Source organism: Panthera pardus, unplaced genomic scaffold, assembly GCF_024362965.1.
Source record: "Panthera pardus isolate Hobbes unplaced genomic scaffold, ASM2436296v1 HiC_scaffold_3, whole genome shotgun sequence".
NCBI lineage: Eukaryota > Metazoa > Chordata > Mammalia > Carnivora > Felidae > Panthera > Panthera pardus.
The window spans coordinates 37,736,111-37,761,975 of record NW_026526876.1 but is presented as its reverse complement, the minus strand read 5'-3'; the positions used below and the strand labels follow the sequence as shown (position 1 = coordinate 37,761,975).

General features: G+C 52.0%; 1 protein-coding gene across 2 annotated transcripts in view; it reads right to left on the bottom strand.

Moving 5' to 3' along the window:
- Positions 1–9,001: 9,001 nt before the first annotated feature.
- Positions 9,002–25,865, bottom strand: part of IGF2BP1 (insulin like growth factor 2 mRNA binding protein 1) — a 41,911-nt gene continuing 25,047 nt past the window's right edge. The window contains exons 3-15 of one of the 2 annotated variants that reach the window (XM_019415865.2): positions 24,919–24,967; positions 24,335–24,386; positions 21,969–22,032; positions 20,078–20,359; positions 19,014–19,148; positions 18,241–18,363; positions 16,791–16,926; positions 15,406–15,528; positions 14,955–15,071; positions 14,294–14,368; positions 13,112–13,243; positions 12,750–12,863; positions 9,002–10,906 (exon numbers count right to left, since the gene is read on the bottom strand). In XM_019415865.2, the coding sequence (XP_019271410.1) occupies positions 10,814–10,906; positions 12,750–12,863; positions 13,112–13,243; positions 14,294–14,368; positions 14,955–15,071; positions 15,406–15,528; positions 16,791–16,926; positions 18,241–18,363; positions 19,014–19,148; positions 20,078–20,359; positions 21,969–22,032; positions 24,335–24,386; positions 24,919–24,967 (1,495 nt within the window). In that variant the 3' untranslated portion in view covers positions 9,002–10,813. Of the gene's footprint in view, positions 10,907–12,749; positions 12,864–13,111; positions 13,244–14,293; positions 14,369–14,954; positions 15,075–15,405; positions 15,529–16,790; positions 16,927–18,240; positions 18,364–19,013; positions 19,149–20,077; positions 20,360–21,968; positions 22,033–24,334; positions 24,387–24,918; positions 24,968–25,865 lie in introns of both variants that reach the window. The other variant, XM_019415863.2, reaches the window with a different exon arrangement.

The window sequence follows — 25,865 nt, the reverse complement described above, 5'->3', positions numbered from 1 at the left end:
TTACAAATGTTGAATTAGGAACATGGAATTTTTTACTTTGTAAAAAAACAGCCGCTTTCCCTGGACTGTCAGGGAAACTCACTGTTTCAAGACACTCTCCCTGGCCGGCAGGCCTCGAGAGTTGCTGGGATTACTGGTTGTGGTCGCTCCCCCTGGCAGGCAGCCAAGGCCATGAAGACTGGGATCTCTAACTCGCCAAACAACAAGGCATCATTATAAAGACAAGAAATAACAAGAGTTGATGAGGATGTGGGGGAAAAGGGAGCCCTCCCTTTTCTGATGCTGCTGGTGGGAATGTACATTGGTGCAGCCACTAAGGAAAACAATACGGAGGGTCCTCGAAAAATTACAAGTACATCGATCATACGATCCAGCAATTCTAAGTCTGCTTCTGGGTACTTACCCAAAGAAAGGGAAGATGCTAACTCGAAAAGATGCACGTATCCTTACGTTCATTGCAACGTGATTTCCAACAGCCGAGATATGGAAGCAACCTGAGTGTCCATTGGTGGATGAATGGATGAGGATGTGATCTGTATCGGCAACGGAATACCACTCGGCCACAGAAAAGAATGTTGTCGCCATTGGTGACAACATGGATGCACCATGAGGACATTAAGCCAAGTGAAATACGTCAAAGATAAATCACATATGATTTCACTTCTACGTGGAATCTAAAAAGCGATCCGAACAAACAAAACTCAGAGACGCAGAGGATACAGTGGTGTTTATCAGAGGGAAAGGAGGGAGGGGGTGGGTGAAAAGGGTTTGGGGGGGGGTCAACCGTATGGTAAGGACTTACTGTGGCGATCACTCTGCAGGGAGTATACACGTGTCACTCTGCTGTGCCATACGCCTGAAACTAACATAACGTTATATACCAATTTGACCTCAATACAAAATAAAGGGGCACCTGGGTGGCTCAGTTCAGTGAAGCGTCCAACTCTTGATTTCGGCTCGGGTCACGATCTCACAATTCGTGGGTTCGAGCCCCGGGTCTGGCCATGCACTGACAGCGCTGAGCGTGCTTGGGATTCTCTCTCTCCCTCGCTCTCTACCCCTCCCCCACCACGGGCAAGCAAGAGTGTACTCTCTCTCCCTCTCTCAAGAATGAATGAATTAGGGGCGCCTGGGTGGCTCAGTCGGTTGAGCGTTCAACTTCGGCTCAGGTCACGATCTCTCGGGTTCGTGAGTTCGAGCCCTGCGCCAGGCTCTGTGCCGACAGCTGGGAGCCTGGAGCCTGCTTCCGATTCTGTGTCTCCCTCGCTCTCTGCCCCTCCCCTGCTCATGCTCTGTCTCTCTATCTCAAAAATAAACATAAAAAAGAATGAATAAATAAGTAAATAAATATTATATAACTATACATGTTTATTATAGACAAATAGAGCAATATAATGTACAATGGAAAAAATAAAAACCTTCCTATGCAGAGATTAAAAAAAAAAAGATATCATCATAGACTGAAAATTTTGGACACTCGAAGAATTTTCTAGCACTTTGTGTACATTCACAGTACAGCCTGTGACACATTTCAGTCCCAGTTATGACAGTTCATACTGTAAATGGTCTGGACCCTTCACTTGCAAAGTTACTTTATCTTTACCTCGGGCACCACCCCTCCTACTACCTCCCACCGCTTTCCTGCAAGTTTTTGGCCCAAATCCATTAGGTGTTTAAAAAAAAAAAAAAAAAAAAAAACAGAAACACAAACCAGGGAGTTTTAACACAGACACTGTGGGAATTACGCAGCAACTTGCACAACTTTGCGCTTCCTTTTGGGTTTTGTTAATGTTTGTTTACATTTGAGAGAGAGAGAGCACGCATGAGCACTGGAGCGGGGGTGGGGGTAGGGGAAGGGAGAGACAGAGACAGAGTTTGAAGCAGGCTCCAGGCCCCGGGCCATCAGTGCAGAATCCGACTCAGGGCTTGAACTCATGAGCTGTGAGATCATGACCTGATCTGAAGTCGGATGCTTGATCGACTGAGCCATCCAGGCGCCCCGCACTTCCTTTCAGTTTTAAGTGGCCATCAACTCAGCCTCAAACTCACCTTTAACACCTGAAAGCACCGATCCTCCCTCTCGCCGCTTGACCTCCAAACGTCTATCCACAGGTGGTATTAACCATGAGGTTCCAGAAAGTCCTATACGCCAACCTGACCCACGCAGTTCCCGAATAGGTAGGACACCTGCCCTCTCGCCCACGACTTAGGTGAGGGCTAAGCTACCAGACCCTGGGGCACGTGTAGCACCCCCTACCCTGCCATGCAGCCTCCAGTCTTTTAAGGGCACCGTACCTTCATGGGCCCCACACCGGGTACCAAAGTTGTCAGGCTCGTGCACACATGGGAAGGCAAGGCCAAAGCCAGTTCTGACCGATTCGACCAGGAACGATACAAAAAGCCGCTTTTGTGAATTTACCACTGATTACTTACACAGATGGTGAAAAGAAGGGTGTTCTCGCAAACCGTCAGCAGAAGTAGCTTCCGTGTTTCGCCTACACCAGCGAAGGTTCCTCTTGTAGAGATGGGTGGTTAGCTGTACTGGCAAAGGTCTGGGTTCTAGAATCAAACGCTTTGTGGCTTGAGTAACATAACCTGTCTGATTTTCGGTTCTGTGTATAAAAGGGGAGTGACATTCATTTCAGGATTGTTGGGAGAGTTAAACACGCTGTCACGTAAGGCCCCGAGTGCCTTAAATGGATGTAAGCACACTGTTGATTCCAACAAACGTTGGCCATTATCAGCAAAGTGTCCACAGGGCTTCATCCCCGTGTTTCAGCCACCTTAAATGATTTCAGAAACAGGGCAGGGAACAAATAAATATTCACCTCCTGCGTGAAGTTTCCAGCAAGACTGGAAAATCATGTCCCGACATTGATCTCCTTATGTGGGAGGGCACAAATAACCGCCAACACTAAACCCAGCCTAAAGACTTTTAACTTATCCAGATCCACCTTAATTAAACCTTTCGCAAACACGATTGGATTTGGGGAGCCAGGGTGGCTCAGTCGGTCGCGCATCCCACTCTTGGTTTCGGCTCAGGTCATGACCTTACGGGGTTCGTGAGTTCGAGCTCCGCGCTGACAGCATGGAGCCTGCTTGGTTCCCCCCTCCCCCCACTCTTGCTCTCTGCCCCTCCCCCACTCACTCGCACTCTCACTCTCTCAAAATAAACTAAAAAAAAAAAAAAAAAGATTGGGTTACGTAGGGAAAAAAAGAAGAGATGTGGAGAGAGGATTAGGAGAAACGACAGGTATAACCATTCTAAGCAAATGTTCCCCACCGTCCCGGAGGGGGGGGAAGTGAAATCTTCACAGATCTGCCCAATACCCAGGACAGACATAAGGAGGAGGGACAGATCATTCCATTCTTAGCGTGTCCCCTTGACATCAGACTTCACAACACCATTAACTGGCGCTAGACCCATCTATTCAGGGTCCAAACAGCCCTAGGTCTGAACAGATGGCCTAGAACGTTTCTTTTAAGCATGGTATCGCCCTGTACCATCAGGTCATCTTTGAAAGATGTCAGGGCAGAAAGGGCTGGACCAAGAATCCGGGGAGCCACGCTTGGGAGTCTAGGTTGTGTCCCTCCACCTTGCTGACATTCAGAAAGGAAACTAGGCGAGGGCAGGGTCACGGTAGCTGGTGACGGAAACCCGGAAGGAAGAAGCCATTTGCGTAATTTTTCTTGGGGCAGGGGTCAGGAAGGGTAATACCTCTTCCTGACCTCCAGAGCCACCGAGACTGCTCTGCACTGATTCTCCAACATGCACCGATTCTGCAACACGGCGGAGGCCGTATTCCAACATGCAAAAGGCGTTAACAGCAAGGCACCATCTAAAGGCCACTCCTTGTTGGCTGTCAGTGAATTTAAGCAAAAGGCCTCGTCTGCATTTGAGTGACTCTGGTCCCTGGGAACCAGGACTCTCAACACTGAAGTCGGCTGCTGGAGGTCTGAGCATCTCCGCTACCAGACCCCAAAGACCACCACCACCAGCCCCCCCACCGGCCGAGATGACACAGACACACACACGCGCACAGCTTTCGATAGAAGTTTCCTTTTTATTTTTGAAATTGAAACAGCAGAATGAAGTGGTCTGTAGCTTAAACAACCTTCATGGGAAAAGCTGGAGCGCCCATCCAGCAAAAGAACAAATTCGCAAAGTCTGAGTCAGCTGCCCCACCTCCCCCGACAAAGCAAAGTACAGATTAAAGGGTGGGAGAAAGGGTACAATCAAAATACCGTGGCGATGGCTGGCAGACTTCCAGCCAGGTACAATTTTCAAAGTGGCCGCGAATTACAAAATGGGATAGCACAGTCACATGCAGGAGCCCCTTCCGGCCGCCACCAGGATCCGCATTCCAGAAAAACACACTTTCCACTCTCCTGAGTTAAGAGGGGTCTCAGGACTGGATGCGAATTCACTTTGCGCTGGGGAGGGGGCTCCTTTGACTTATTCTGGTTTCCGGGACCAGGAGGAAGATGCTGGAGCAAAGGGGAGCATCCAAGTGGCGACAGAGGATGTCTATTCATTATGCTAACTCATCATCTGCTGAAATTCATTTTGAACACCTTTACATTGCAGTGGGTTACATAAAATGTACACGGAAGTGTTACAAGTGGCCTCCCAACCCCCACAGGGGGAAAAAGGTGAGTCAAGACTTAAGCACCCCAACACACACACACACACAGTCTTTATTCTTGCTGGGGGGACGGAAGTCACCTGGCCGGGAGGGTGTCAGGGGGAGGAGCGCAGGTAAAACTCACTGGTGGGAACAGGGTGTAGGGGTGGGACAAGCCAGGGGGGCAGACCGTGATCGCCGTCCCAGTTAGGACAGCACATTATCTTAAACAAGTGGAGAAACTCGCCAAAGAGTGAAACTTATTTACGGGGGAAAAAAAGAGAAAAGTCTGGGGAATTAAAACAATCCAGTGGTCACTGGAAAATGTCTCCCTCTTTCTTTCTTTCTTTCTTTTTTTTTTTTTTTTTTTTGGTTTTTTTTTTAAATTTTTTGGAAAGTATTTTTAAGGTAATATTTTTTTTTTTCCTTTGGAAAAAGAAATCTTTTTCCCCCCCTAACCTAAGCAAGTGGAGTTGCCACTACCTAATTTATCTCTATTGTCTTGCTAAGAGGTAGATAAAACAAAAGTGAAATGGGGCTTCTATGAGGAGGTCCATTAGAGGGTGGGGAGGGGCTGGGATCGCCCAGTGGACTCCCCGACTACAAAGACGCCTGAGCGACCAGAGGACCGGGGGCCTTGGACTCTCTCAGGGCAAAGGATCCCGCACCACCTCTTCTAGAGCCAACTGTCCTCCCCCCTCCCCCCCCCCCGCCCCCCCCTGCGAAGACTGAGGACACAGCGGAGGCGGAGCATCTCAAAGAAACCCTGTTGAAGAGGTCTTAGCTCTGGCTTCCCCAGGCTTCCTGACGCTAGGGCTGAGTGATGGGTTCCAGGCCAAAGCCCCGGATTTCACCTCCAGCCAGCCTCTCTGGTCCAACGAGATAGGCTAGAGCAAGTGAGCGGAGGTCAAGCCGGAGGGAAAGGGGTGACACGCTGGACCCCCGGGCAAGGAAGGCGGAAGGGGGGGGGGGGGGACCTAATTGCCAGACCGCCCAGCCCCCTGGACAGGGGTGGGGGGAAGTCCTGGCAGGCCTGCCTGTTCCTCAAGAACAAACCTTTTTTGTGGCACAAGCCTCAACTCACTTCTCCTGGCTAGGATTCATACCCTTATGCACGAGTCCCTGCCCTCGGTTCCAATCTTATTGTAAGGATTGAGGTAGTTAATCCATTTCTACTCGTAGCATCCATCACCTGTGGTAACTCGAAAACACACGCTCCCGAGGAGCTTCCTGCTGTTTAAGAGAACGAAAACTTCTTCCAATGTCTCGTCAGTCCGGATTCAACCACACTAAGACACCACGCTAACGGTGCCCACATCAGGCTGTGCCCCAAGGAGGTGCACGGGCCCAAGGGTCAAGGTTGGGATCTGGCCCTCGCCCTCTACCTTCACCTTCGGTCACGAGGCCTCCTCCCTGCCCTGTACCCCGACAGAGAAGCCTTATGTATCCAAAGAAACCGAAGCTTCCAGCTGGCGTTACTCGAAGTCTGGGTACCAGAGAGACGTTTCTGCGTCTACGGCATCGAGCGTTTGGAAGGGAAATGGCTTTATGTCCCCTGGCATGGAGGTCTCCCATCTTCCTGCAATTACCGTGGTCAGGCTGTGCTGTCTTCCTTCCACCAGTTTGCAACAAACAGGCAAAAAACAGTGGCGCGGTTTGAATGTCAAAGCCACTAACTAGGGTCTCCCCGGAAAACACTTCAGGAGAATGAAAGCAGATCGCCTCCCCGCTCCCCGCCCCCCACGGGTGGGAGGTGGGAGGAAAGGGGTGACTAGAGGTGCCGGCTTTGGCTTCGGAGTGAATTGGAAGCCTGGGCGGTCCCTCTGGGGCTCTGTGAGGTAGTTACATAGCACTGCTCGTTCCCAGTTTGGCAGAGGGTTATGTCTGGGGTGGGAGGAGGGGAAGGCACCCTTGAGAGCTAACTGAGGCCCCTCCTCGCTGCCAGTCTGCCAGGCCTGAAGGGAACTCGCCATGCTATCTCTGCGGTGGGGGCAGGGGACAGAGAGCAGTCCCACGTGGAGGAGCCCCAAACTTCCCCTCCTTCCCCAAAGTGCAACCAGGAGCCAATGGACCCCTTTCTCAGCTCCCTACCCCCTTGGCAAGTTAAGCACCGCCCCCACGTCCCCCAGGAGCCTCAGAAGGGAAGGGACGGGTCTTTAAGCTCGCACTGTTTCCAGGAGCCCCTCTCAGAGGGCCCAAGTATACGTTGAAAGATGGCTACTGCTTGGCTTCAGAAACGGCCTCTCTCAGCCCCCGTCTGTCTGTCTGTCTTTGGCACAGAGGAAAACGGACACAGAGCCACCTGGAGTGTTCCCTGCAGTGCTCTCTGGGTTTTACATGGGGTCTTTCCTGCCAATAGTGAGGCATACCTAAGAATAGCTCCCAACCACCACCACCACCCCCCCCCCCCCGGAGGTGGAGAGCTCACGGGAAAGGAATAAGGACTTGACAAGGACCCAGGGGAGGGCAGGAAAGGGCAGCAGGAGATAAAACTCTGTCCCTACGTATGGCTCTCTCCTACCCAGACCCTTCTGAGGAGCCGAGTCCACAACCCAAACTGCAAAAGGCAACCAGACCCTAGAGGGGATTAAAGCCATCCGGGTGTAACTGTCAGATGCAGCTTTGAAGTTAAGTGAATCAAACCATTTTGGTTTTTTGTGTGTTCCACAGAATAAAAAATATATCCTAAAGAGATGGTCCTTTCTTAAAAATATATATGTAGCGCACACACACACACACATATATATATCTCTCTCTCTCTCTCTTCAGTATAGAAGTGGTTTTTCTAAAAGTCACTTTTCTCTGATCATCCAAATCTCCCAAGTGCTTTCCGCGTTGACTTATCTCGCCAAGGACGGGGAAATGGAGGTGATGTGCAGGAGGGCAAGGCGCTGCCCCAAGACCTAGCCTAAGGGTCAAAGGCGGGCCCACCAAGACAGGTCCCTTTATCCCGCTAAACTTTAACCACCAAACCATATTCCTTCTGCTTCTGATAGGGTAACTTTCACAACTTTCCTGCTGGGCAAATGTCAGCGATGAGTGGAAGCTGTGCCTAATTCAACTAACGTCTGACAGTCCCTCGCCACACTTCCTGGTCTCTTCCGGGAGCTGAACCAGCCAAAGGAAAAGGACGTGGGCTTAAGGTGTGACGGGAGCAGGATCCCAAGGAAACTGAACACTGCAACAATCACATTTCAGGTACTGTGGGTGGTTTTTTTGTTTGTTGGTTTTTGTTTTTTGTTTTTCTGCTGGTAGTTTGAACCGGATATTAAAGCATGCTTGCTGCTGGAAATTCGCCTTAAATCACCAAATGGCCGATGTCTGAACGTTATCTGCTTCATTTTGGGCTAAAGCATATAGAGCCAGAGATGGAAGTTGGGAGACCCTTTTTTTGTGGTTAGGGCAGGTGGGAAGCTCAATTACAGAGGCCTGATATCACCCCTAAATGCTCTCCTGCTTCTTCCTCTCTTCGGGGTAGACAGTTCTGGAGGTTGTAAAGGAATGTCATGGGGATGCAAGGATAAGACACGAGCGAGGCAGGAACCTGCCCCCCAGTCACATTCCCATACCCCCCGACTGCTTCTTGCACGTACCACCCTAAATCAAGAATTCCTTTAGGTTTGGGTCCGCTGTTAGAACCAATCAGATCAATCTAAAGATGACAGGAGACGAAGGGGCAATCATCTGAGTGTCTGTCTGCTCCTTGGTCTGTTGACGCAGACCCAAAGGAACAGCAAGATGGGACTGAAATGAAAACAACACCAAAAAAAGAAAAGACTGCAATGACAAACCAGGTGGACCTCTCTGAGGGTAAGAGAGCAGCTGTGTCTCTTCCACCAACGGAATCTTGGCTCCCATACTTCTAGAAAGAGAAATAGAGGGTTTTTTGTTTTTGTTTTTTTAAGTGGGTATACTTTTTAGATATTATTTCACTCCTCGATAAAACGGAGGCAATTATTTAAAAATATCTCAACAGCACCACTGGTGGGGAGAACTGGCTGGGATGCCCTTTAACCAAAAAGGGAGAGAGGAGACGCCATGAGCAGGTGGCTGGGGACTGCTGTTCGGCCACCGGAGGCCCACGGCTCTGCTAGGTCTCTGAATCCCCAGCAGGCGTAATTTCCCAGGAGAGGCCAGTGGCTTAGGAATCTGGGAGTCAGAGATCAGGGCCTCACCCCGGGCTCTCTCCACCTTGGGCCGCTGAGCCCCAGCCTCCTCCCAAAGAGCCAGCCCCTGCTGCCCTTCCCATAGGGCCTGTTCTCCATAGAGAGATCCTAAAGGCTTACACTGGCTCATGTTGTAAGAAATTATGAAACATAACTTTCTCGTTTTTTTTTTCTTTTCATTAAAAAAATAAAATATTCAAGACTATCAGCTTCTCTTTTGCTTTGCTTTTCTTTTTTATATAAAATATCAGCAAGCCGCAAAGAAAAAAAAAAAGGTTAAAAAAAGGTGGGGGGAACAAAAAGGAAAGTAATTGCTGAGGTAACTTCATACCTTGAGGTAGTTTACTTCGCGCACAGCATTACCTGACTGACTCCGCCCACGTGTCATGGTTGTCTCGTTGTTACTACTGTTGTTGTTGCAGTGTCGGAAGGAGGGGACTCCACGCATGGGCTTTTCCACATGCAGAGAGGCCTTCCTCCCTTCCCAGCACACTTGATAGCATTGTCCAAGGTAGCTAACTAAAGTGCACCACCTGGCTGATATGCGTTGACAATCAGTATATTAGGAGGGGAGGCCCAACCTCATTCAACTGATGGCTGCTGTCTTCCACAAGGGCTGAACTTCCAACGGGATCTTACTGAGCCTGGGAAATTAATAAATTAAGCTTATTTACCCCTTTGTGCATAAGGTTGCTGGTATTTTGAACTTTGTTTTTAGGCACAACTTTTGTCATGCCGGTGATTCACGGAGGCAGAAGCCATCGGTTAAATCATGCCTCTGGGATAACAACAGAAGCAAATACTCTCCCATTTACTGGATATTCATAACGTACGCCAGACGGTGGACTTCAGCTTCACCGGGAGCTCGGGGTTGGGTTCCACATCCCACCTCCACCAAGGGAACAGTGCCGTGGCGGGGGAGTGCCCCACAACCCCTGCCTCTGGGAACCAGCCCTTATAGGAGCACACGGGCTGGAGTGAGGGCACAGTGGCAGCCTTTGGGGCCACTCAAGTCCTCCGTGGAACTGAGACTTTATCAAGGGGAGTTACGTCCCCTTCCCAGTGCTCATATCCAATCATTAAAATAGACTTTAAAAAAATATAAAATCTGCCTGAGAATGGTGGGAATCAGGGACAGTACAGTGGTCAGCCCCTACCCTGCCGAGCATTCACTACCGCCCACGTGCACCTAGATGGGGAGAAGGACGTGAATGGGGCAGGGAATCTCAGTGGGGAAGTCCCGACAGAGTGGAGAACATTTTCATCGCGCCAATTTTTCAAGATGGCGATCTGGACTAGATCAGCCATAAGGGCACTCCTTTTAAACGTGGATTACTATACAGTTTAATCACATTTCTCCCCCGTTCTTTATTCCTTGCTGTTCCTACTGGTTGGTTAGGGAAGGAGTGGACTTAAACTATAGATGCTGGTGTGTCTTCTCCTCTGAGTCAATAACGTAAGCAAAACAATGCACTGGTTCCCACCTTTTCTGGTAGCAGTACAGATAAAACAATTAGCGTGACTTCAGGAAGAGGCTATATAGGAAGAGGTTATGTCAGGGCACGAGAGTAGAGGTATTTTAATCAACGAACCAAGTAGGAGAAGGCTGGAAGGATTTTCGGGTTGAGAAGCAAACCATCCTTTGAGGCTGATTAAAACACCCCTCTGCATGATTTAAAAACCTGAAGGAAATTTTATTTCTCTTCCCACTGGGGCCTGACCCACTCTCTTGGTGGGACCTGGAGAACTTACTTCAACAATCCACGTTTAAAAGCACCCTGAGCTAGAATTTCCATGGTGACACCCTGAGGGGCGGGCAGTGTCGGGCCAATTGGTTGGGCGTGTGGGGCCGAGGGATCAGGGTTCCTCACTGGAACGTCTTTCCTCAAGCCAAGCGGGCAAACCTGGTCTACATCCCGGCCCAAGGGTCCCTGATTCCCACTCATTCTCAGGCCTGCTGGGGAGAACGCGCTCTCGACTTCAGCCCGTTGTCCTTGAGTCGCCGCGAAGGGAAGGGGCTGGTCACTTCCTCCGTGCCTGGGCCTGGTTACTCTGTCCCTTTTGGTGCAGCTGTTTCACTTGGGCCAGGATGTCTCGTATCTTCCGCTGGGCCATCTGTAGGAAAAAACAGACGAGCGGCAAGAGTGAGGGCCTCCGGTTAACAAAGTTGCCACGCGTACTGCGGAACCCCGAATCAACCTCCTGGAGTCGCCAGGAGCGTGTGCTCCCTCGGAGGGTCATAAACTTCGGAGACCTCCTCCCCACTGACCACAGCCCCACCACACACGTCGACGTTCCCAGGAGAGAGAACGAAACGTCCAGAGACGGATTTAGAAACCAGCAGTGACACCGAAGCCCCACCGTACAAAATGGATCGGTGTCTCTCCCCTCCCCTTCTCAAAGGCGCCTTCCCCAAGAACACGGTTCCACGACGGAAATCAACAGCACAATGCGACGCCCGGAACCGGTCGCCAGAATCGCGTCCTCCCACCCACGGCGTGCTTGGTTTCTTGGTTAAACAGAAAGGTGGTCTAGATTGAGGCAAGACGGTGGACTCCCTTTTTTTAGATCACTTCCTACTCGGTCAGCCCCGAGCGGACGGCTTACGTAGCTTTTCTCTCTACTCCTCATCCCAACAGATGAAAACCATCCCCGCTTCGGTACTGAAAACCTCCTGGCCCTGTGCATCCTTGCGTACGTCCTTTACCCTCTTAAGCTCACACCCCCATCCGTAAAATGAGGCTATCGTGGGGCTTACGCGAGTTAATATATGTAAACCACACAGAATAGTGCTTGGTGCAGCAGACTCGGCCACAGACGCTACCGTTCATACTTCTCAAAAGACGGTCCCAGAAAAGTCAGCCAAAGCCATACGGCGCAGAAGACCACGCAAGGGGGGTTCGAGTTCCAAGGCCTCTGCCTCCAGAACCCACGTTCCTGCTGCTGCACAGCCACACCACACTGGGAACCAAGAGCCCGGGTTCCCGGCTCCCGTACTGCCTTAGACAGTGTCGGTCGGGCCACAAGCCTGCTGTGAAACGTCTGTCCTCTAAGAGGAAGGGGTTGCGTCCAAAGGCCTCCGTACCCCTTCCGGTTCCGACACTGGAGGATGTTAGGAAAACCTCACTCCCTTCCGGTCATCCTTTGCCTGACTTTTCAAAGTACGGAGCATTTGACCCCGACATCCACTCTCCTTTGCAGGCTCTGGGGTCAGTCCCAATGCTGGGCAGTGCCGACCGGCTCCCTGGAGGTGGGGGTGGGGAGTTCTGCAATGGGACGGTGGAAGGACTGGAAGCAGGGATGGAAAAGTCATTGTGAGAAAGGCTAAGGGACTGTACTGGGGAAGGGCCGTCCAGAATGTGGTTATCGGCATTATTATTTCACAAACAAGACTTGGCGGGGGAAGGGGGTGATACCAATTTCCTTTCTCATCCTGTGCACAAGGTGTTAGCGAAGCACTAACGTTAGACAACAGGAAGACTCTTAGTTGATGACCAAGAATATAGAATACATACTGGCTATTATATAGGATATATATCATACATGTAATCCTCAGACCGCTCTCCCTACAGCCTCAAGAGGAAATAAGACATCTACACGTCACACTCCTACACTTAGAAAAGAATGACCCAGGGGCGCCTGGGTGGCTCGGTCGGTTAAGTGTCCGACTCTTGATTTCGGCTCAGGTCACGGTCTCACAGTCTGTGAGTTCGAGCCCCACCTCAGGCTTACGCGACAGCACAGAGATGGCTTGGGATTCTCTCTCCCCTCTCTCTGCCCCTCTTCTTTCTCTCTCAAAACAAATTAAAAGGAAACTGAGCCAGCCCGGAGGCAGGCAGAGTCCACCGGATTCATCCAGGCCATGGAGGTCAACATCTGGAGTCTTCCCTCTCTGATCCCCGGGCTCCTGCCGCCCTCCTGCAAAAGGGCGGCGGGGAGGGGGGGGTGCCACGTGTACCTGGCTGGCATAGAAATGCCCGATGATCTTGACGATGACCTGGTCGTTCTCATCTGGGGTCTGGTCTCTGGGCACCACCACCTCGGCTGCTGTCAAATTCTGCAACTCGTTCACCTGCGTGGCCAGGGGTGAAGAGAAGCTCAGGGCGCCATCAAGAAAGGGTGGGGTTGGAGGGAAGGACAAGAGGCAAATTGCTAGCAGGTAACTAGAGGACTCCAGAGCTGGGCTGTGGAGGAGAATTAGGTCAAGGAGCACGTCGGGAGTCCTCAGGTTGTGTGGGGTAGGGGAGAGGGAAGCCAGAGCAGAGCTGTCGGGTTTGAGGACAAAGATCCAGAACTTTCAGCCTGGCCCTCAAGGCTCACCGTTTTGCCACCTTTGCCAATAACCCTGCCGGCAGCTGACGCTGGCACCCGGATATGGGTCTCCAGCTTTACTTCCTCCTTGGGACCAAAGAAGTTCTCCTCCTTGAGTTTTCCATAAATTCTTCCCTGAGCCTGAGAGGAGGAGATCCTTGTTAATCAGCAGGCCATACACGCGACGAAAAGGGAAGCGAGGTAAACAGAGACGTCCGGTCCCCAAGCTCCAGCCCCTCCCCTGCTGCCCCCCAGGCCCCACCCAGGAGTAGATCAACCATCTACCCAGGCGACCGAAAATGCCATTGTCGTGGCATTGACCTGTTCCTTCTGATTGCTTGTAACACTGGAGAGCCGGGGCAGAGTTAACTGAACCCATACCTCCCAGAACAATTCATAAGCTACAAATCCCTATAGGGTCTGGGATGACCCCATTGACTCGAATGAGGCCGCAGAGAACAGGCTGTGGGCCGCTGCACACAGCCTAAAGAACCTGTCCCCATTCTCCATGCCTGCCTCGGTCAGGATGTGCTCACTGTCGGCTCTTGGGCTGTGTGACCAGAAGTGCAGGGACTTAGCGATGGATACAAAGGAGAGAAGGAAATTTGGCATCAAAGGTCTTCCTTTGATGTAACTAAGGCAATGCCCAAGGAAGAAGCCAAGCCCTAGGGTTTCCTTCTGTCCCGAATTCCTGTTCACCTTCAGACGTAAAGAAGGAAACAGAAGTCAACAGAAATTAAGTGTGATGCCCAACTGGAAGGTGCACTGCAATGCTTTATCCTGCAGGGACGCCTGGCTGCCTCAGTCGGTAGAGCGGGAGACGCTTGATCTCGGGGTCGTGAGTTCGAGCCCCGCGCCGGGTATAAAGATTACGTAAAAGAAATCGGGGCACCTGGGTGGCTCAGTCGGTTAAGCGTTCGACTTCATCTCACCGTTATCGAGTTCGAGCCCCACGTCAGGCTTGGAGCCTGGAGCCTGCTTCAGATTCTGTGTCTCCCTCTCTCTCTCCTCCCCTCCCCCCTCACGCTGTCTCTTTCTTTCCCCTAAATAAATAAAAACATTTTGAAAAATAATGTTTAAAAAAAGATTACTCCAAGAAATGGATAAAAACTGTTTTTAAAAAGCGTGCGGATCTGCACTCCCACCCGGCCTCAGCTCCCGGGTCTAGCTTGGGAAAACAAAGATGAGAACCTTGAATTGGGCCTCCGGGGGTCCAGTGATGATGACCATACGAACTTTGGAGTCAGGAGTTTCGGGAGGAGCAATCTACAAAGCAAACAGAGGTGGTCAAAGAGGCGCCCCCTACCGCCCACACTTCACCAGAGAAGGATCATTGCTTCTGACCAGCTCCTCTAAGACCACAGATGGATTCAGGCTTGTGAAACTTAACCGCTTAGTTTCACTAGGAGAGATTCTCCCTGCTCTCTGCCCTGGACCCTGGCCAACCAAGGTGTAGAGCCAGCCTGACACTTACCAAAGCAAGCACTGTGCGCCAGGCACCCTGAGCCCGGGGCCTCGGCTTCCGCAGTCGTGAGCAAACCGGAGGCCGAGGTCCTTGGCTTAGGGGCGGGCGGGGGCTTGAACCCACATCAGTCCGTGCCAGAACCCAAGTTCGCTTTCTACGCTGCAACACCTGCCCCCTCCCTCGTCTGAGAGCCCGGAAGCAAGGAAGACCCTGGCAAGGTGAAAAGCAAAGGGGGGGCTGCGATCCCTCAGGGGAAGAGGCCCCGCCCCAGGGCTGGCCACCCAGGGCCTCGGGAAAGAGAGGTCTGAGCCCTCGGCAGCGAGCGAGCGAGCAAGCGAGCGAGCGCTCCCCTCCTCGCGGGACCCGGAGGCAGGCAGAGCAGGTCACCTTGATGGAGGCGCTGGCGAAGCGGGAGAGCTGTTTGATGTGCTGTCCCTTCTTCCCGATGATGGCGCCCACGGCCTGTGCGGGAATGAACACCTGCACCATTTCCTGCTCCGGAGCCTGCTGCCAAGACAGGGGGTGCCGTTAGCACGGGCGAGGGGTGCAGCCCTCCCGCACCCCGGGCACGCGTCCTCGAGGCAGAAGGGCGCAGGCAGCGGGCGGCCAACAGGGGCTACGCCCTCCCCGGCTCTCCCTCTGCCCAGTAAGGACCGAGAAGGCGCCATCCACGCAGCGGGGCACCAGCGGCCGGGAGTGCGCACGAGGGGGGCATCCCAGACCTCCCTTCCCTCTCCCTGCAAATGCATCCCCAAGCATCGGGCCCCCACGGGGGGTTGGGCCCGAAGGGAGGCCACAGAAGGGCCCGGGGACCCCTGGGGTGAGATCTTGCACCTACCATAAAGGAGCTGTACGGAGCCGCTCCAGTGACGCTGCTAGGCGGTGGCGGGACCGCGCTGGACGAGGCTGGAAAAAGACCCACGGCCGCCAAGTTCAGGCCGGGGATGAGGTGCGACTGCAGCTGGGGAAGGAAGGTGAGGAGGAAGAGGTCAGCTCACCCTGCAGGGGCCTGGCTGAGCCCAGAGGCGGGCGGGGTGGGGGGGCCAACACAGGAGCGCTGGGTGCTGTACCTGCACAAAACCGGCCTGTCCTTGTGGTTTTCACACACGCTCACGTACACATAGAGCGTGGATTTGTGAGCCGTGGCACATTATCCCTGGACTAAGAACCGGCCACCACCACCCCCCCGCCCCCAGAAGGGTCCAACAGAGCCTCAGATGTCGTCACCCCCATCTCTGGTGGTTTACCCCACTGAACCCTGCACTGGAACATTCCTATGAGAAGGCACAGCGAGGACAGATGTCCATTAACTTCCAGGACTCACCTTTCTTCCCGTACCCACCATCCTCCCTCCCCTTTAAAAATCAGATGACGGGGGGGGGGGGGGGGGTGCCTGGGTGGCTCAGTCCGTTAAGTGTCCGACTTCGGCTCAGGTCAAGATCTCACAGTTTGTGGGTTCAAGCCCAGAGCCTGGAGCCTACTTCAGATGCTGTGTCTCCCTCTCTCTGTGCCCCTCCCCCACTGGTGCTCTGTCCCTCTCTGTCTCTCAAAGATACATAAACGTTAAAACAAAATTTACAGCCTGTTCATCATAAATAAAATAAAATTTAAAAATACGATAAAAATCAGACGATGGGCTCTGCACTAACAGCATGGAGCCTACTTGGGATTCTCTGTCTCCCTCTCTATCCCTCTCCCACTCACACGGTCTCTGTCTCTCTCAAAATAAATAAACTTAAAACAAAAATTTAGGGGCACCTGGGTGGCTCAGTCGGCTGGGCATCCGACTTCGGCTCAGGTCATGATCTTGTAGTCCGTGGGTTCGAACCCCACACTGGGCTATGCCGACAGCTCGGAGCCTGGAGCCTGCTTCGGATTCTGTGACTCCCTCTCTCTCGCTGCCCCTCCTCCCCCTCTCGCGCTCTGTTTCCCTCTCTCTCTCAAAAATAAATACCAAAAAAATTTTTTTTGATCAGATTAAAATAACGGACCCTTCTCCTCACCGAACTACACGCCGACACCAATTGTACAGGAAGATCACGGACCTTGAAGCCCAAGAGGGGACCCGCCCCAGGAATCCGATAAAGAATCTCAATTAATTACACTTAAAACACTCTGAGGAATGGAGGTCCAAAAGCACATGGCCTCCCCACCCCACATGGAGACCCCCTTCTGCCGTGGCTCAGGCTCGGAGAGCGGTCAGCAGGGGCACGAGGCACTCACGCTCATGGCAGCCACGTCGTTCTCGTAGGCCTCCCGAACTTTCTTCATGATCTCCTGCTCGGCCCTGCAGCAGTTCTCAATGGCCCCCTTCACGGTGATGGTCCTCTCGGGGTTGTAGAGGGTGAGGTCCTGCAGCCTGGTGGGAGAGCAGAGCTGAGTCACCCTTCCACACTGACCGGCCGGGGCCAGGAGTGGGCCCCGGCTCGTAACTAGCCACAGAAACCGTGTCTGCAGGCTGTTTCACTTTTGGCAAGCAGCTCCTGGTCTCTGGCGTTCGGTCTGGAACCCAGGCCGGGGGCACGGTGCCAGGGAGAGGAAAACACCCCTCCGTTTGCAAGGAGTCCACTCAGACAGGTTTTCACCACCGGTAAAACCAGGAAAGGAAGATGCTCAGGACCGGAACGTTCCCCCGTGGTCCAAGGCAACCCACTTCCTGTGCTTCTGGAGCAGAGAAAGTCCACAAGGCACAGCGCTCACCAAAGACCCACCTAATCGAGCTGCTTGGCCTTGTTTCTTGCCGGAGAGGCAAGGCCGCTGCACAGGGAGAGCACACGCTCCGTCCCCGTTCAGAATAGGACCTAGGTCGGGCCCCTTCTCAGCCTGGCAGGTAGGCCTGAAACCCCGAGGCCCTGGCTCCTGGCCGCAGGCTCTGTGAGACGCAGGCCGGAGGGCTGAAGGGAGGCACTCCCACACCACCAGCCCTCACGGAGAGAAATGTTCTCTGCCACTTCGCTGACTACCCTTCAGTAGGCAGAAACCGCATCCAACTTGAGGGGCCAAGTACTGAGGCTCAATAATGAAATACTGCTGACCCGGAGCCCCTGGGGCATCCCACTCATAAAGAGGCGCCTGGGAGGCTCGGTCAGTTGATCGTCCGACTCTGTGACTGGGGCTCAGCCCCACATCAGGCCACATAAGATTCTCCCTCAGGGCGCCTGCGTAGCTCAGTTGGTTTAAGTGTCCGACTCTTGATCTCGGCTCAGGCCATGATCTCACGGTTCATGAGTTCGAGCCCTCTGTGCTGACAGCACAGAGCCCGCTTGGGATTCTCTCTCTCTCTCTCTCTCTCTCTCTCTCTCTGCCCCTCACCTGCTCGGTCTCTCTTTCAAAAATAGATAAACATTACAAAAAATACTCTCGGGGCGCCTGAGTGACTCAGTCAGGTAAGCGTCAGGCTTCGCCTCAGGTCACGAACTCGCGGTTCGTGGATTTGAGCCCCGCGTCGGGCTCTGTGCTGATGCCTCGGAGCCCGGAGCCTGCTTCAGATTCTGTGTGTGTGTGTGTGTGTGTGTGTGTGTGTGTGTGTCTCTCTCTCTCTCTCTCTGCCCCTCCCCCGCCCATGCTCTGTCTTTCTCAAAAAAAAAAAATTTCAAACAAAAATCTCTGCCCCTCTCCCCTGCTCGTGCTCTAAAAGTCCTTTGATAAATAAAGAGGGAAATGAGAGCCTTACGAAGAGATGGTGATTTTCGTCTCGGTGTCCTGCTCCACTTTCTTCAGGTTGCGCCCTTCCTTGCCAATAAGCCGCCCCACAAAGTTATTATGGGCCAGGATCTTCAGGGGAACCTCGTCGGCCCTTGGGAAGAAGTGAGGGGTAAGAGATCCTTAAATGGCAGGCCACGCTCAGACTCGATCATCCTGCCCCCACAAGACGTGGGGTTTCCAGGACAAAGCACGCGACAGAGTTACATTTTAAAAGATGACGAGAACCAGCACAGCGGTGGCTGCTGAGGGCTACGGAAATGTGGGAGTGGGGCTGGGCTGCCAAGGGGAAGAAGGACAACCAGAGCGATGGCTACGCTCGTTACAGAAGTGGGGCGATGGCTTCGCAGGTGTATGCCTGTTAAACTCATCCAACCGTATACTCGTGTCATCGCGGACAACCGAATTCCAGGCAATTAAAAAAGAAATAAAAAGAATGAGGTGGGTCTAGGATTACTGATCCACATTAAGTGCAACAGCCAACTGTAGAACATGTTCATCAGGACCCTATTTGTGCTACAACGTACGTGTGCACACATACACCTGTGCACAGCACGTCGATGTACAAACACCCGTGAGTTCACGGGATCGCTAAGAGGATACGTACAGGGTGTTCCTTGTGGGAAAGAGAACCTCGTTTCCCAGTTTATGTCTTATTTATCGCCATTCTTGCTAACAGTTCGTAGTTGGGGGCGGGGAAGTGGCAATCCTCTCGTTACAAGACACGCCGGGCAAAAGCCTTACGTTTTGGTGTCCTTTGCTTCCTTATGCATAATCTCCAAGATCATCTTACACGCAGAGGAGCAGCCCTCGGGGGTTGAGTGGACACTGATGGCCTTCTCCGCAGCGCCTGCATTCTCCTTCCTGTGCACGTCGATCCTGAGGACCACAAGGTCAAAGACGGTTAGGCGTCCCTGGTGAAACCCGGGGTCGTCTTCGCACTCCTGGCCACCTTTCCTCAACCGAAGGTACAGAAGGGGCCCTTGGAACACGTCCAAGTGAAGAATGGGAGGGGCAGAGAAAGGGCCAGGGAAACCCGGCCAGCCTGCTGCTCCGGATTGTGTCTCAACCAGGAGGTGGGGAGGGACAACGGTGGCGTCTGGGGTGGGAACACGGGGTTGGCGGACGTCAGCCCACGGCTCTAAAGCTGCACTTCTCCCTTAAATTCTGGATCTCCCCCCGCCTCCACCGCCCCGCGTACAACTATAAAAGGAAGGCGCACTGTCCCAAATTAAAAGTAAATAATAAAGGATGCCTTCGCGTTAAGGACACGACGTGACCCATTCTTTTCCAGAGTATGCTGATCAGCCATAAAGATTAGAGAAGAGGGTCAACTATACGCGACTGGAAAAAAAAAATTTTAAAAAGGGATTAGAGGAGCAGCCGCGGTGGATGGGCGATGGGGCAGGATCATGACCTGTTACTGAGGGCCGACTTTGGCCAGGCTGCCCAGCCCTCCGGCCACCAACAGGCAGTACTGAAACCACAGAACACCAAGGAGGGGCTGACTCACAAAGACTAGGTTTGCTTGATGAGACTTTCCTACAAGAAATTACAGAACCCCTCTAAGGTCTGTGCGGCCCAGCCGCTGCCACCAAATGGCCCGCCCCAGGCCTTTTCAACCCCCTCCTCCACCCCTACCGGCCCCTGCCTTCCTAGGAGGCCGTGACTGGAAGCAGCGACCCCCGAACGAACACAGAGAAAAGGGAACGCGTTCCAGGCGACATTTCCTAAGAGGTCAATACTGACGCTCCTCGGTGTGCTTCCCGGAGGCACCCGACCTCCATCTCCCAGCAGCCAAGACTCACTTGGACTGGGTCTGTTTCGTGATGTTTCGGATGGTGGCCCCCTCCTTGCCAATGATGGCACCCACATACTGGGTGGGCACCAGGAGCCGCAGGGGTATGTCCACTTGCTGCTGCTTGGCCGGGGCCCCCGCTGCCACAGGGGAGCCCTGGCGGGGCTGACCCCGAGAGCCAAAGCCTCCTCGGCGCCCGTTCTCAGGACCCTGTGCTATCTGCTCGTCGGGAATGTAGGAGACCTTTAAGGCGTGGTTCTCCAGCTGGTGGCCATTCAGCTTCATGATGGCTCTGGGGACAGAGGGAGAATCTACCGGTCACACCAATCCATGCCAGTCACAGCAAATGCCCTCCAGCGTGTAAAGCACGCTGGGTTCCAAACTGGAACCCGCTAAAAGCCAGGGAGATGACCACGTGCCCCCCCTCCCCTTTCCAACCTCCACCTCAGAGAACTTTCCAGGCTAAATGGCTGATGACATCGAAGGGAAACCTACGTAGGCGGTTCCCATCGGGCTTATGAATTTCAGCCACATAATAATTTCAATCATAAGACTCATGTGAGAATCGCAGGTCGTGATGGTGAATAAATGTTAACAGATAGAAACAGGATGGCACAAGAGGCTTGTTTTTGCAACTGCTGAGTCTGGCACCTCCCATGTTTGAGGAAACCGTACAAAAAAAAAAAAAAAGAGAGAGAGAGAGCCACAGTGCCCTGCTTACCACTTGGAAGCAGGAGTTTAAGTGTATCTGGAAATGTCTGCAAACCTGGGGTGTTCTTCACCCCTGTGCAGGAAGACGTGCTCCATCCAGTCCCACACTGGCTGATGCAGGTTAGAAATCTCAACAAGGCAACAACAGCCAGAGGAGAGTGTTGCCGTGACGTTCAAAGCCAGGCTAAGGACCATACACTGGCCACAAGGGGCAGTAGGGACTTCCAGAAAATTCTGAGCCGTCTGAGCCGATGAGCCAGCCAAAAGGAAAATGGGGGCAGGACGCCTGGCTGGCTCAGTCGCCACCAGAGTATGCTAACTCTTGATCTCAAGGTCATGAGTTCAAGCCCCTCGCTGGGAGGAGAGATTACTTTGAAAAATATTTAGGAGCGCCTGGCTGGCTCAGCTGGAAAAGCATGCGACTCTTGATCTCAGGGTCGTGAATGCAAGCCCCACGTTGGGTGTAGAGATTACGTAAAAATAAATACACTTTTATAAAAAATAAATAAAGAAGAAAAGACAGTGGTTATTTGAGGAAGTAGTGGCATTTTACGACGTTAACACTAGGTTGGAGGGCACCGAAAAGATAAAGGTGGCCTGCCGCAGGAAGAAGAAAGCCACCAAAAGCAAAATGTGGCAGAAGGCCCGTAACGGGTCGGATATAAATGAGTACATGCACAAAATGTACAAACTCTGTCAGCACCCGTGGGTGAGAAGTGTAATTGCTCAGCCCAAGGGCTTAAGGAGCTAGAAATCGTGGGTGTGACGGGACAAAAAGGATCCTGCAAAAGGCATAAACTGGGCTCATGGCATCACCGCAATAAAATGTCTGCCCCCGCCACATCAGAAGATGAACAAATCCCTTTTGTAGAGCTCGCAGTTCCTCCCGACTACCACTGGATGGAGCCATCAACACAGCAAAGGCCCTCTGCAGTTCCAGGGTATACCTTTCCTGGGAGGTCTTTGGGTCCGTTCCCTTCCATGTGTTTGCTATCGATTCCTGAGTTTCTGAGTTTTTGTACCTCTGAGATCCCTGAACCAACAGACAAGAGTCTGGGATTGGCTATCACCATAACCGAACCGAAGGAGTAACTCCCGCCTGCCAGGACCCCAACCCTGTGGAAGCAGGGGTACCTGGCTCCCAATACCCCACAAAAGACCCTCCCTGCCCCACTTTCCGGCCCACTCACTGCCTGGTCTGTTCCCGGTTGGAATAGGTGACATTCACCACTGCCGTCTCACTCTCGGTGTTCACTGGGGGAGCAAAACAGAAGCCAAGGTTAGAGCCGTGAGATCTGGAGATGCCATCAATGAACCCCAAGTGTTAAAAGCTCATCTTTCCAGGTTATGAGAAGTTACATGTGTCATGAGAAGGAAAGAGCTGAATGACAAGGCAAAATACTTCCCCTAATTTAGGCCCCTCTCACCAGAACGGGAAAATTGAAATTAACCTTTTTTTGCATTTTCCTTTCTGTGTCTTCCTTTGATTGTCCCTACCCAGCCCCTCAGAATCTGGGCAATAAAAGGGTGTGATCAACACATCAGCAGTTAGGCGGCAGGAAAACACAGACACACACACACACACAGACACACACACACACACACACACACACACACCTGGCTTGGGATACAAATTTATTCGCGGGAAGTTAAACTAGTTAAAACTCCACACACACAGAGACTGGCAAGCCAATGCCTGACGGGGCATTCCAAAGATCTTGACAGGGGAAACGCACATGCAATCTATCATGACTTCATGGCACATGCCATTAATCCCATCAACGTCCTAGGCTCTCATCATGAAACCCCTTGGTCTTCATTTGATCACCATATACTCTTTCCTATGGGAGACTGGGCTGGACGTTAGAATTCCAGGCAATCCGGGGACATACTTCTCATTTTAAATTAATAAAATTAACCTGTCTCGTGCACCACTGTCTTTTGATTTGGGGTCTCCTGGGCCTGCTCAGCCCTGGGGTGGAGGACACTTGACAAAAACCACGCCTCTCTCCCAACCATGCTGAGAATGAGTCAGTGGGCCACAAATCCTTAAAGCAGACCACTCTTTAACCCCTCTGGCCTTCCTCCACAGAGCTCTCCCACCACAGTGGTGAGGGAGATTCTCCAAGAATCATCTTTCCAGTTAAACTGACACACAGTCATGAACGAAACCAACGAAAGTTCTGCCTTCCCAGAGCTTACGTTCCAGCTGGAACAGACATCAGTAAGCACAATAAGCAAATTCTACGGGAACATCACAGATTGATCAAGGCCATGGAGAAATGTAAATCAGGGTAAAGGAAGCGGTGGTGAGGGGTAACGATCTTAAATGCGGTGGACAGAAAGGAAAATTGACACTCGAAGACTCTGCTGTCCAGCAAAACCAAACATTTCCCACTCTCTTCTCTCCTCCAGGTAGCAGGCGTCCCCTCCTGATACAGTTCCTTGGGTCATCGCTCCCTGGTGAGCCCCACACAGATTTAAACTCATGTGGGCTCCTGCCGGGCTGCCCGGTGAGGCTCACGATGTGCTCCCAAGCCAGGGCTCCGTCTTGCTGTTTGTCCAGGAATAACTCCGTCATTAGTCTAACGCATGAGCAGTACCGGACAATGGTTATCAGTGTGCCCGGTCGTGTCCTGGCAAATATTTATGATAAAAGGGCAAGCTACAGGATCAGAGCAGGAGATCCTGTTTGATGGGCCTTGACCTTGGTACAGGCACATATTTCCATCTAGAGTGATTTCTAGCTCGCACCTTTCCATAGAGACTTGAGAGGAAATTTTAAATCTTCACGAGCTGATGATGCACATTCCTTGAAGAACTACAAACTCAAATAGTATAAGCTTTTCTATTGGCCAAGCTCTACCATTATATGTCCAACCAAAATCACTCCACATTTTAGCTCATTTCGTCTGAAACTTATTTATAATCTTAAACAATGGAGAATCCTCAGAAATCGTAGCCAAATGTGCTCTGACCTAGACTGCTTTCTTATTATTTCTGCTGTGGGCCCACTCTTGAAAGACTATGCCTCCCCATCACTATGTGCCAAGTAATAAATCCTCGGCTTTTTTGTGTTTTTTTTTTTTTAATTATTATTATTGACCCAAGACATGCACCTGACAATCAGAGCTTCTAAAAAGAAACCACCAGTTGACGGACGAGTCCAGCCGAACACAAAGAATCACGAAGCTTTTAAAGTAAAAGGGCTGCAGACATACTCAGGCCGAGCACACAATTTCCATTCTTAAACTACGGCTTTTAAAACAGCGGGACCTCATTCTACTGTGCTTGATCCCTATGGGGCCTAGGGACACCATGCTGGAAATGAGCCACCTTGCTCACTCACAGGAGAAACCCGTCCCAGAGATAAACGGCCCAGTCCAAGCTAGGAGAACATGCCCACAGCCCCTGTGTGGTGTATCTCCCTCCATGCCATATTCTGCCTATCTTCTTTCGGTACACCAGGCAGATGTGGTCACGGAAAAGGAAGCAAAGAAGATCCCCCCCAACTCCCACCCTCCTTCCCCGCCACCCACCCCCTCTGCACTCTTACCTTGCTCGCAATTCTCCACTGTACCATATTGGGCCAGCAGGCTATCCAGCACCTAGGAGCACAGAAAAGGGAGGAAGGCTACTCTGGGCATCCCAGGAACTGAGACAAAGCCAGCCCCGAACACCCCTCACCCCAAAGCACAGTGGCACAGGCCGAGCCTTAGATGGGGACTGAATACTACCCGTTCGGCTTACCCTTTCTGGGGTATCGACACTAGCAGTGACCTTTCGGGGTATCTTTACAGAAATGTGCTTGAGCACAAAAAAGCATTTAAGGGCCGTTCTGGAAGTGGACTTGGGCCGCCAGGGTCCCTGAGTCAATTTCTGCCATCATTAAGTTTGGGGCCCGAGGAACATCCTACCCACCTCCATAATGCCTCTCACCACAGGGCCAAGCCCAAAGGGCTAACACTGGTAGTCCTAGGCTGAGGATGAGATCCAAGCAACCTTCCTCAGCACTAGCAGCCCTGGCCTACCCCCAGGCCGCCAGGGAACCTCCCCAGTCGTCTCTACCAACTCAGACTGACCAGGACTTCCCTTCCAGTCTCCGCTAGCCCACCCACTGAGTCTCCCCCAATCACTTACTTCCCAACGAAGCTGGGGTGGGATATTTCGAATCTGGATTTTCCGACTCCTGAAATTAGAAGGAACAGGATTAGCGACGGCTCCGGATGCTTCAGGAGCCTCTGACCTCGCAGTGTTTAATCCCTGCCTCAGTCTTTAGCTCCCTCCCTTCTGTTCAACACCAAAGTCTGAGAATCCAAGAATGATAACCTTTGGGGATACAGAATTGGTGCAGGGGTGCCTCACTCCGGAGAGTAAATTATCAGCGTTACCACAGATGGGAAACCTGAAACCAGATGCCCTAAGCACCAGGGCCGCGGAATTCCCTAAAACTCACATCTGCTGTGTCTATCCCTCTACTGAGGTGTTACTGATTCTTTTCTCCAGTAAGCGTCTATTACCTCCCACTCCGTCTCAGGCACTTGGAAGGCAAAGCTGCTACAGAAAACATCAGTCACTGATCTGCTACCTATTTAATTGCTGCCTACTTCGCGCTGGACTTTGCTCGAGATGCTGGGGACCCGGCGATAAACAAAACAAAGTCCCTGGCCTCAAGGTGCTCACCATTTATTAGGGGAGACATACGTGCAGCCAAATTACAGCAGGATAATAGTGCGGTCGTCAAGTGGTTTTTATACAGGTATGGATTTAAATCTGTATTCCACTTTTAACAGCACTGTTCTTAAAATTTGACCTCTTTGAGGCTCACTTTTCTTTCTTTGTAAAAGGGGAATAATCCCTATTCACAGGGTTTAAGGTGCTGTTAGGTAATATTAGAGCTTAGCAAAGAGCTTCAAGTACTCAGAAGTGTTGTAACAGAGGCATCTTGGAATGCTCCGGCCAGAACGGTTAACACACAACACATCATCACGACCACTCCTCCTCCCAAATGACTACACCCTCTCCTTCCCAGCTTTCAAATACCTCTTAAAAATGTAGTATCCCCACCACCCCTGCCCCCCCCCCCC